Source organism: Ptychodera flava, chromosome 5 (genome assembly GCF_041260155.1).
Source record: "Ptychodera flava strain L36383 chromosome 5, AS_Pfla_20210202, whole genome shotgun sequence".
Taxonomy (NCBI): Eukaryota; Metazoa; Hemichordata; class Enteropneusta; family Ptychoderidae; genus Ptychodera; species Ptychodera flava.
In genome coordinates, this window is record NC_091932.1 from 25722612 (window position 1) to 25735038 (window position 12427).

Sequence of the window (12427 nt, forward strand, 5' to 3'; positions counted from 1 at the left end):
AATACATTTTCAACTAATGTAGACACATAAAAATGACCACCGGATAGATTATATACGAAAGAAATTTTAGCGTGAACTTCGATTTTTAGTCGAGGGTCGAAATCGGCAACTCGGCAGCTATAGCAGTTCTATGTTCCAAGTAAATTCCCGGAGTAAATTACACCGATTGATCCAAACTTATTTACATTTTCAACTTATTTAGACACATAAAATTGACCACCTGATAGATTATACGGAAGAAATTTTAGCGTGAACTTGGATTTGAGTCGAGAGTCAAAATCGGCAACTGCAGAAGCGAAATCAGCAGAAATTTTAGCGTGAACTTGAATTTTGCGTCGAGGGTCGAAATCGGCAACAGAACCTAAATCGGCAGATATAGCTGCCGATCTTATCCCAGTGAAGCCCTGTTGGATAGTCTGCGCATGCGCGGGGGACGAAATCGGCAAGGGATAAAATCGGCACGGCACCGGTAAAGCAAACCGGCCGGCCGGTGAACGTGGCAGAGAGTTTCTCAGAAGTGAATTCATAGAAGTTGGACATTCTGGCTTGTTGCACAGGGACAAAACTACACAGAGGAGTCTTCGAAACGATTAGCTGTCAGAAACCACGGTCAGTAAAGAGAAGAACGTAATTGTCACGTTTGTGATGACTCTATGAGCCAGTGAAATTGTACAGAACGAACCGGAACTTGCACATTTGTACGGGTGCAGTGCCACAGCACAGTACCAGTCCATCAGTCCATGCGTTGACATATGGAATACAGAAACTTCATCACTTGCTCGAGTTTGAGCTGGTTTGTAACCATAGCTACGTCGACGAGATGAACATCGCTTCAGAACAGGAGATTAATCTTTGAACAGATTTCCGTTCATTTATTCCTCTTCATCGCGAATGAACGGTAGTGTGCTGTCAGGCTACAGAAGGCCTTCCCCGCTGTTTACACTTTGGATGCGTACACACGGTGTATACACTGTACCGTGTCACATCATCATCATCATCATCAAACAAGCTGTAGTAGTTGGAAATTTTTATCATTTCTGTCGGAGATTAGTTTTACTCGTTTTCATGCCATTCGAGCCGTTGTAATACTGTATGTTCACGATTTTTCAATTGTAAACACTGACTCAATTTTTTTGTAGAAAATTGAAAATTCTGCAACCATGTCGAAAAATTGGTCGCCCCAGCAACTGTTGATAGGCAACGGGGTGGCAAATCATGTTGATAATCACGGAACCTTTGCAAGCAACCCAAATGACCAACCAAATTACCCAGACGTTAAGAGACCAGACGTCAGCCAGTCTGAAATCACCCAAATCCAAAATGACGTCCGACATCATTTTATCAACATCAGTAAAGACCAAGGAATGGAAGACAGGAAAGTTGTGCAAGAAATCATGGTACTTGGGATACATATCCATCGGTGGTCCATGTTTGCACAGTTCTCCTTCTGTGTGATGGGAATATTTTTCTTCTACCTCATCTATGGATACATGCAGGTAATATATGTTAAGGTAGTACACGTCTCAAAAGTGACAGACATAAACTTTTGCTCAAACTTTCCCCAAGGAAACTTTCAACCATTCTCATTCAAAATAAAGAATAATCAGGGGTCACCATGCAAATTTTGGCACCAGAGAAACAAATTCCTTCAGATTTACCAATATTGAAAATCAAAATGTCCGCCGTCGCTGTGTGGTCCTCTAAGTGGTCCTCTAATATCAAGCTATTGTTATTTAAATAAGAAACAGTGTATATAGTGGTCACAACATTCGCAAATCTACATGTAGACTATTGAATTTTCGAAGAAGGGTCAAATTAAAAATTTCAGGGTCAAATAATCTGTAGCTTGATACAACATTCACCTGTCTTTCCACCATTGTTGAACATTGACACGAGTTCCGAGGGCATTTGCTTTTGGCATTTACACGTACAAAATAGCCATGCCATCAGTTATAGTTGTTGTGACAGCCTGAAATGGGTCTCTTTGACTGTAATTCAAGAAAGGCACCCAGTGGTGAGATCTCAATCTCACCGACCAACACAGACTAATTAGTTTCTAAAGAAAAACTTAAATTTGACATCATGAGGCCTTTAAGCGGTAATGCGAGAACGCTCCTTTATTGTACATGTGTAACACGATGACCAGTATGCTTTGTTCAAACGGCAGGAGTGCACAAACAGTAAATGCAGATTAAAATCATTTTCATATTTTCCCCCCCGGGTTCTTTCATTTTGCATGCTATCATTATGAAACAAACTGGTTCACAAGTTTTCAGTTGTGTAAATATGTTTACATGTATACATGTTGGAATATTTCAAATGTTCGCAGCAGTAAAATTGCACATTTAAGCAAAAAAAAATAATAGGTTTTTTTCTGGTCATTGACATGTGGCAAAAATGATGCAGCGACACATTTTTTTTCAATTTTTTTTTATTTTTGGTGGAATTTGATACATTTTCCCTTTTTTCCATTGGGGCAAATGAAAAAACAGGGAAAAAAGTTGATGCACACACTTTTAAGTGATGTGGGTGGTGACCAGAATCAAATCAATATTTTTTGGCCTTAGTTATATATAGTAGTTTCTCTTTACAGTATATTGTAGCAGTACACAGCAGAGGGGAGAATAATATCCTTTCTATTTTGCCTGTAATACAGGAACTCATTTTCAGAGTGGAAGGTATGAAACCATATGGCTGGTACTTGACGCTTGTTCAGTTTGCTTTCTACACTGTGTTTGGTGTCATGGAGACACAGACGCACGCAGACAGGCAACGAAAGTAAGTGAAATATACAGAGTATCAATTAATCATTAGCAGCTCAAATTCTGTTTGTGTAATAAATCGTCTGAAAACTGGAAAACTTGTGTTGTTGTTAAAAATAATGTCTGATTGGGGGAAAAAAGAAGAAAATTACTGTTGTCATGTGAAATTCTGTGTAGTTTTGTTTGCACATATATAATATTGCCATATTATAAAGCACACCCCAAAATACCAGCCCACATAGGTTTGTTATTGTGAACAGCAGTGAAAGTAACAGTACATATTAAGCAGTGTTTTCTCTGCATGTTCAGTGAAGTGGGCAATTTCTGCCCCTTTTATCAAAATTAAGGGGCAAACTTGACATTTGAGGGGGCAGTATTATTTAATGCTTACTAATGACATTAAACAACATATCCTATCAAAACATGAACATAAAATGGCACTAGTATCCATGGAGACTGAAGCACAACTATGTCCTTTACTGTGTTTTCTTTTCGGTGCGTCCACTCCATGTTATGCACGTCACCAAAATTGAACGACAGGTGATATTTTGTCTTTTCCAGGGGAATATTCTGAATAGAAATAACAGCAAATTCACAGTTCACTACACTATGCGTTTGAGTCACCACCATATGGGCGTATTTGCTTGCTGTGTTTTGTGCGCGATTTTCGCGCAGTCAGTAACTTTTAAAGGGCAGAAAATGGCTCGAAATGCACAATTTGCGCAATCGCGCAGTGGAGAGAAAACCCTGATTAAGTGAAATGGTTTAATCAGTAATATCAGAAATTGGGTCATGCTTGAAATTTTTCATTTACTAAGAACATTTTGGACAAAATTCTGAACTTGATCGAAGAGGATTGACACAAGAATGTCAGAGGAGAGGAAATACATGTATTACCAGTGCAATGCTCAAACCTAAATTATGTTGTGAATGGGTGGTGCATTGTTTAAAAGCATTTCATTACCATGGTAACTATTGTCATGCAAATTGCATTCCCTCTGTTTTTCAAAGCTATGGAGGACACTGTATCTATGTATTAATTATAATCTTATGAAAATTGAAAAATTGTTGCTCAACTTACAGCTAATAGATGATTAATCTTTTACAAAAATTTCGGTTTGAAAATTGAAGTTTAATGTCAAAAACTTACATGTGCTTTTTGAGTTGTGAACACTTTTTTATGAATATTCAGTATTATTAATATTCAGTACATCTCAAAAATTATAAAATTTTATCAATATTCTTAAAAAATATCATCGGGTGAAACCCAGAATTTGAATGAATCATAGTACAATGTACAAACAAAGCCAGATACGGAATTGTACATTCATCATGTAGAAGTATGTGGCTGCCAGACTGCATGATTTTACTCTGGAATAGTTACGTGTATTGGACACGTGTAGTGTAGTGATCCAAATTAAAAATGAATTATGAATGTTTGATGAAATACCTGCTAGTACCTGAGTCACGCATGCAAGATTTATATTGACACCTTGTGGATATGAACATCTAATAGCATCGATTTTTTCAAGTGGTTAATACTTGTAAGTGTTGAAAAATAGTCCTCAAAGAAGACTGACTTATCAAATTGTCCACCTCTAAGATAACCCCGGATAAGATATCTTGCTATTGTTAGTTTTAGATGGGGTCAAAGGTTACATCTGATGCCTGCTTCATATGAGAGCGAGAACAGTCCTTGTGTCTGTCTTGACTGTATTGTCATATCATGATGTCGTATCTGGTTGTAGAGTATTTATCAAATGCAAGTGCTGCAGATCTTCAAATGGTTCTTAACCCTTTGAGCACCAAAGTCTATTCTTGTCCCTTTATAAAATAAACCCCAGTCAATTTTTCTCAGATTTTTTGCCAAAATTTTGAGAAAAAACTGTAGCCAATGGAATGTGAAGCATATTTAGTCCAAAATTATCAAAAAAATTACAGAAACATTCATAAAAATTGGTAAAATTGTGCACTAAAATTTTGGCGGGAGAATATTACATTGCTCAAAGGGTTAAGACCTAAAACTGACAATACTTGTACATTTCATTGGTTGATTAGAATACCATTGAAGACCTATGGGTTTCTGGCTTTCCTGACTGTTTCAACCATGGGACTGTCGAACACATCCGTTGGATACCTCAACTACCCAACCCAGGTGGTATTCAAATGTTGTAAACTGATACCAGTGATGATTGGTGGGATTCTCATACAAGGTGAATATAGATCTTTTTTTCATTGGTCCGATCACGACTCCCTCTCTGCTGGTAGATATGACTGTAATTTATAAATGTTTCATTGACATAGCTTATGGTACATACAACAATTTAAGTCATCAGAATATTTACTTGTTATTTGTATACGCCAGATGTTGAGCCGAGCTCAACTTTCGTCACCTTCATAAAATACAACGCAGACAATTTTTTAAGTCCAAACATTTTTTCAGACTTTTTTCCAAAATTTAGGTAAAAAACTGTCCATTCAGTCCAAAATTATCAAAAGAATTACAGAAAAATTCATAAAAAATGCTCAAATATTCACTAAAATTTTGCAAGGAAAAATTACAGCTCTGAAAGGGTTAAGCAGACCAACATACATAAGACAAAAAATTTCGGAAATAATTTGACTTTGATGTTTTTATTATTCTTCTACTACATGTAAGTTACCACACACCATTTATCCACCGATTTGTTAAACCTTCTCTAAACTTTTGTCTGGAGAGATACAAACTGTGTCAACAGTAAAGCACAGATGTGTTCAGCATTTGTCGACTCTCCAAACAAATGCGAAATCTATTTTCCATGTTTTATCATGCAGAAATAGTGTCTGACTGATGAGAAACTGCTTTACCCAGTGTAATACATGCACTGTATAATCTTGCATATTTTTTCGCAAACTGTTTGAGCCCCCTCTCCGTTTTACCATACAAGTGGAACTGTACCAACATGTATATCCAGCTCAGGTTGTTAACAATTTGTTTGTCAACATATTCAATATTGATATTTCCCAGCTGATATAATATTTAAAGCCCATTGTTTTGAACATCAAAAAAACCCCATTAAGTTGTCATATAGTTCAAGATTTTAGGTCACTAAATCATCCCCATTGAAAATGAGCCATTATCATGTGATATGTATAATCCAATCAATATACAAATACACTTATAAAAAATGAATATATAATTAAGCAATAAAACACACCCAGCGATGGTATACCACAAGATTTTGACCAGTTCACGACATATATGCACGAGCGATAGCGAGTGCATATATGAAGCGAACTTATCAAAATCGAGTGGTATACCGTCGCTGGGTGTGATTTATTGCTATTATATCATAACAGTATATTGAAATTCTGGCGTGGCACGTCATAAAAGGAATTGTCCTCAAGCTGAGAGCTAGCGCGCTTGCCAGCCGTGGTATATCGCCAATATACCATGGTTCTTTTCGCGTCTCGACCAATCAGATCGCTGTATTTGCACCATCAATATACTGGTATGATATAACGTACAATATGTGTGAGTGTCAGTCAAAAACCGTATTTTTTTGAGATTGATCAATATCAACAAATAATTGAAACTGAAGTTATACATATGACACTATTGAATTTCAGGGAAGCGTTACAATGTCATAGATGTTATTGCCGCTCTCTGTATGAGTGTAGGACTTATATTGTTCACCCTGGCTGATGTAGAAATTTCTCCAAATTTTGACAGAACAGGTAAGAATGGCGTGGCACCTCTGTTTTGATGTCAGAATAACAGTATATCTGTAGTTTCAATGCACTTTAGAAAATCTGGAAAAGTGACGACGTTGTCTTTTTCCAGCTTTTTATATGATTTAAATATTAAAATACTTTTTAACCAACACCAAATAAGGTGAAGATAATATGGATATATCTAATGTCGATTATACAGTCACAAAAAGGAATTTTAAATGATGAATCTCAAAGAGGAAGATCAGTTGATCATGGACTTCAACATCAAGAACATGCTGATTGATGAAAGTTTCTCTTATTTGTTAAATTCCTAACATATGTTTTTTTAACGTTATTTGCGATATAGTTGTCCATGTCACGAACTTTCTAGGATGTTTCTGCTGTACACACTGTAGCAACATATGACGGAATCATTCTGCAGATTTGCTTTGGTGTAAATCTCTAGTCCGTGTGCTTTGCTTTCAGGAGTGGTACTGATTTCATTGGCACTGTGTGCTGACGCCATCATTGGCAACGTACAAGAGAAGACGATGAGGCAACACCATGCGACAAATACTGAAGTTGTAAGTACATACAAAAAAATCAATGATTCCAAGGACGAGGTATTATGACCTGGAAAAACTAGCTAGCTTGCTTGCAATAATTTTGAACATTTTGAACAATGTTTTGAACCGAGGAAGGCATTGTGATGGTACGTTTCTATCAAAAATATTCTTAAAGATTTTTATTATTTGGGAACCAAATAGATTTAGAGCTTACCTCATGTTCTCAGAAAAATATATTCTTATAGGGCAGAATGTGGCAAACACTATGACATTTTAAATATTTTTAAATTCGATAATGGCTGACAACCACATGGAGATGAATATTAAGTCATTTTTCTCAGGAAAATACTTACTGAGGCGGTAGAATGTTTGCAAATATTGTGGCATTTTTATTGTTAAAATCGACCATTGAAGGGAATCATATAGAGATAATTGTCATAGTGATTTTCTCCAAATTTATGCATTGAGTGTTGTGTGTTGTCAAATATTGTGCCACATTAGGCAGTGAGAATCAATGTTAGATACAGTACATGGTCTTTCACTCTTTTCTATTTTTGTTCTGCAGAACTGCATTTGTGCTGTCAAGATTTATTCTTTATGCAAAGTTATATTTGCCTTTTGCTGTTACCTGACATGTTGTTGTGCTGTTCTCCATTAGAAACAAAAATTACAATTTAAAAGAAGTGTTTCCACATTGCGTGTAAAATGATGACTGCAAAACTCTTATAGTCAGTCTTTATTTTATTTCAGTGACCAGTTATCTCATTTACAATTTTTCCTTTTTCAGGTCCTGTACTCATACTCAATTGGATTTATTTACATACTTTGTGGTCTCATTGTACATGGAAGCTTAAAGAGTGCGTTTAATTTCTTTGCAGAGGTATGTCTCATTGCAAATCCTTTCTGTAATTTAATGAATTCCTTGAACTCTCCCCATGTCAAAATCATAATGATAACAATGACGAAGCAAACAGAGGTAAATAATTAGATGCAGGATAGAGCCAATACCATATGGAGAGTTTCTGGTTTTGAATAGTTATTTTATTACATGCAAAGCCCCTGGCAAACTAGAGTTAGCAATTTACACAACCTGTTTCTTTCATATGCACTGCAAATATGTGATGTGAAACAGATTGTGTCTATGCATTTTTTTGTAAAAAATAAAATGTCTATCATGAAATTGGTTCTCTTATTTATAAATGCCCATTAGAGTCATTATCATGTAGTTTACAATTTTGTAGAAGTTAGAAAAAACAATAACTAACAATATTGAAGTTGATACCAATCAGCATGTTAATTTCATGTCTCCATAGCGACCAGCTCAAACATATGGCTATGCATTTATATTCTCAATTACTGGTTACCTTGGAATATCATTCGTCCTGGCACTGGTGAAGTGTTGTGGCGCCCTCATAGCAGTGACAGGTAAGTCCAATATACTGGATACTACAGACAGTATAGACTTTGATATTGAAAAATCATCATTTGCAGTGAATTCAGTTCGTGAAAACAGAATCCTTCGTGAATCCGTGTGATAGAGAGAGAATGGTAACTCAGCTGGCTTGACAGATAAGCTGTACCTGTATTTTCTGTGTATGGATAGTGCTAAAATTGACCCACCTGGAAACATATTCCGTCTTACCTTTGTTTTGACATTCACCTTTATGTTGCAAAGTGAAATGTACTTTCATGATGACACAAAGAGCGCCCTCTGAGTCAGGAATAGCAGCCATAAGTGTGCCTATGTACAAGCCAAAGATGCTGTTGGTTTTAATACTGGGTCATGAAAAAAAATGTTATATAATTACTAAAAAACAAAACACATTTCTTTCTTCCTGTAGTCACAACATGTCGGAAGGCTGTAACGATGGTGCTGTCGTTTTTGTTTTTCACAAAGCCATTCACATCGCAGTAAGTAAAACCGACTTTATCATGTTGCTTTTGTTAAAGTTCAGTATATTATGCACCCAAGCACTTGAAGTAGTCATAAAGTTAAGCCACACTGCTTTTAGGCAGTTGTCTTTTTCCATTTCCCAAATCTACTTTAACAATGGACTCCTGAAAGTTTTTTTCAACTTTACAAAGTAATCAGTATAGAAAACTTTAATCTTTATGATGTTGAATTTTATTTTGGCTTTTGCGCAAACTGAAAAGGATTAAATGAAAGCTTTATGACAAATGCCATTCTGAAGTTTCCATCTCCACTCAGCAAACTGTGTCTCTACTTGTCACCGACAGATACTTGTGGTCAGGTGTGATTGTCATGCTTGGAATAATCCTGAACGTTTACAGCAAGAACAAGCGTAAGATTGACGGTATGGCTGCAGACTTCATCAGGAAAAGTGTGATCCGCATGCAAGTCAGAAGTCAACGGTACAGCAGTGAAACCATGGAAGTGTAGTGGCTGTGTCAATTGACAACAGATATCAAACTGTGATGGCACAGGTTGTGAAGAATTATTTTCTGATCACAAGGAAACTAGGGACCATCAAAGTACTAATGATTTATGACCTTTAACCCCAATCAGAAATGGTCATACCAAGCAGAGTGTAGGGATAACATTATTGATCCATATTCAAACAGAAACCATGGTAACAAGTATGATAAACATTCCTACCAATCAGAATTAGGAGTATGACCATTGATACATTTTTGAATAAGAAACCATAGAAACACCAATGATACAACGGATATGTGGTACTTGATTCACATGCAAATGAGAACAAATTTTCATACCGCAATATCTTAATGAAACAATAGAATTGAACCTGCTCTGTTACCAGTTCAAGGGCACTACGGCAGCCCTCTCATCTCAGGATCAACAATGCATTGCCAGGAGGAAAGAATCCACAAGAGAATATTGGGTCCATATGCAATGTCACATCAGAATTTAATATTATCCATGCAGCTAGGGGGTACATTTATGTTTATTACGGAATGGGAGGCACTCTGATATTCGAGAAAGACAGATCAGACATCCACTTTACAGATGAAGGATGTATACACTGTGTATACACAAAGTATGCATGGAGTACAGTATACTCGGAAGACCAGTGGATAGTACATGCTGATCACAGGACCTCAGTGTCTATGAAAAGCAAATATGTGAGGAATCGGTATGGTAACTTTAACTGCAAAGCATATTGCCAGCAGTTGAAACTGTATAATTTTACAACTCTTTGCTTTCTTGACCACTATTCCTGTAATTTTCTCATCACAAGTGAACCCATCGGATTTTACCTTTTAAATGACATCTTCAAGAGACGCACTCACCTTTAGTAACAGATCCATCACGACAAGGCCAAGTATTTCAAACAAAAAACCTTTTGTGAGTAAAGATTGCAAAAATAGAAATGAAAAAGGACAAGTGTACATGCAGAGAATCCTACTGAGCCATATTATGATTCAAAGCTGACCTAGAGGGCTTGGTTTATATATCTTAAGATTTAGGTACCATCAAAAGGTTCGATCAGATATTCTTAGGTTTGGTCAAAAATTAGAAACAAATTTCGTGGCAAGTGTATTATAATTTCCATAATGTTGAAGTTCAGAAGTGAAGTTTGAAGTTCAAAGCATACAATACATTTTATATTCGCATCTAGTAACAACAATTATCACATACTAAGTATGATGGAGAACTTGTAACCATTGTCTTTATTGAACACTGCAGATGTAGAAACATTGCTGTGGATGTAGTAATGCAGTGCATTCATTTACAACCTTAACTTATTACCTGAAAAGCTGAGATCTCCAGAGATTTTCATGAACACAAACAAATCTTCGTGTTCAAGGCTGCAAAAGACAACAGCATTTTATATTCTATTTTATTCTATTTTCATTAGACAAAGAGTATTTAAAAGTTAACACATTTATTCTATGAGCAAGACAATATTCCTAGTCATATTTAACATTTTTTTGAAACTCATTCAGCCTATTATAAGTAAAGTAACTTCCTCCCACAATGCAACAGCGACAAATTTTCTCTGAGCAACTCTATATCACGTATCCCTTATCTGTTTGTCTGACCTATGTATGTGTTGCACTGTAGTGCTATATTGCTATACAAACTTCTGTTTCTGTAATATTTTTCTTAACTTCAGACCTTTGTGCCTAAGCCACGACACCAATATTTACCAGTTTCTCCGGAAATATTTTAACGCTTTATCACCTCTGCATAATTATGAACATGCCTTTAAAATATTTATGAGTATATTGAATAATATTTTGTCAGAAATTTTCACACTGTCATTTTATAGATTCTAATAATTCCATATTAATTTCTATATCATAAGTTTGAACAAAATGCCACTTGCAAATCCTGTTTTCTAGATTTTGCACTATTAATTTTTTTTAGCATTTGTTCATAATATTCATATAGACTGAAATGCTTGCCATGCTGTGTTATTCCATGCTATGCAAATCTGACACAACCAATGATTCTAGTTGTAAGTAAGCACTCAACATGTATGTCTGAAGAAGAGGTGTGACTGATTGCTTAACTGACATCATTAATGTTTTAAAAGTTCTTTTACAAATCACTCAAATTATATTATGAGCAAGCAGTAATCTGGCAGTCAGCCGACATGAAATGCAAATGGTTGAACTCTTGGCACTTGTAGAATTATTGCAAACGTCTAAATTTTCAAGTTCATAGTATACATTACAAAATTTTTGCCAAGCAGCAGTTCAGAGTACCTTTAACACTCATCATTTTTTTTGTGAATATCTTTTGACCATCAGGAATTGCCAGTGGCAGAGATATGTGTAAGTTTTTTCTATTACTCACATTTATTGAAGTTGGATAGAACACGCAAGGCTTTCAAGTTCATAACAAAACCACAGAGACTTGTTGTGTTAAATTAAGCTCTAGTAATTTTAATTCATACAGAATGAAGGAATGCGAAGGTTTTTTTATTTTGATCATTATGATTTTGAAATGTACAATAAAAAAGAAATATCCAGCATTTAGAGATGAATGTTAAATGTTTTTATTTGTAGAAATGTTTATTTTGTAAATGAAATGTAATATTTTCGTGTTTCTAGTATCACCTTCATATATTCAAACTGATCTGATGCTACATCTGTCTTGCTTGTCCACGTTTTATGAAAATTTTGTTATGCTCCGACAATGTTTCTGTGCCTTATACACACTCCTCCTTTTAATCCCTTCACCCCTTTCCTCAAAATGGATGCAACCTTGTCATACTCAATGATATCGTTTTGTACAAAAGGTGATTGGTGAATGACTGATACATGGGAAAAAGAAGACTGAACCATCTGTTCTGAGCAACACGGATAATATTTGCAACTTTTTTTCTTTTCTTTGTATTTATTGTGCTATTTTTGTCAATAAAACGAGTATTCCAATTCAAAATGGTGTAGTGGCGTAGGTAGTCAGAGAGAGAG

At 35.7% G+C, this 12427-nt stretch overlaps 1 protein-coding gene across 1 annotated transcript; it reads left to right on the top strand.

Annotated features, from left to right (window-relative positions):
- Positions 1 to 488: 488 nt before the first annotated feature.
- LOC139133379 (adenosine 3'-phospho 5'-phosphosulfate transporter 2-like) lies at positions 489 to 12395 on the top strand. The gene is made up of 10 exons (XM_070699940.1): positions 489 to 609; positions 1140 to 1496; positions 2657 to 2778; positions 4821 to 4975; positions 6372 to 6479; positions 6942 to 7039; positions 7809 to 7901; positions 8335 to 8446; positions 8863 to 8932; positions 9260 to 12395. The coding sequence occupies exons 2-10, from the start codon at positions 1161 to 1163 to the stop codon at positions 9420 to 9422; spliced, it is 1257 nt and encodes a 418-aa protein (XP_070556041.1). The 5' UTR covers positions 489 to 609; positions 1140 to 1160; the 3' UTR covers positions 9423 to 12395.
- The last annotated feature ends 32 nt before the right edge of the window (positions 12396 to 12427 follow it).

Coding starts and splice junctions, on each gene's coding strand:
- LOC139133379 (XM_070699940.1), top strand. CDS start 1,161: ATGTCGAAAAATTGGTCGCCCCAGCAACTGTTGATAGGCAACGGGGTG. Junction 1,497..2,656: donor TCATCTATGGATACATGCAG/GTAATATATGTT, acceptor CCTGTAATACAG/GAACTCATTTTCAGAGTGGA. Junction 6,480..6,941: donor TCCAAATTTTGACAGAACAG/GTAAGAATGGCG, acceptor CTTTGCTTTCAG/GAGTGGTACTGATTTCATTG.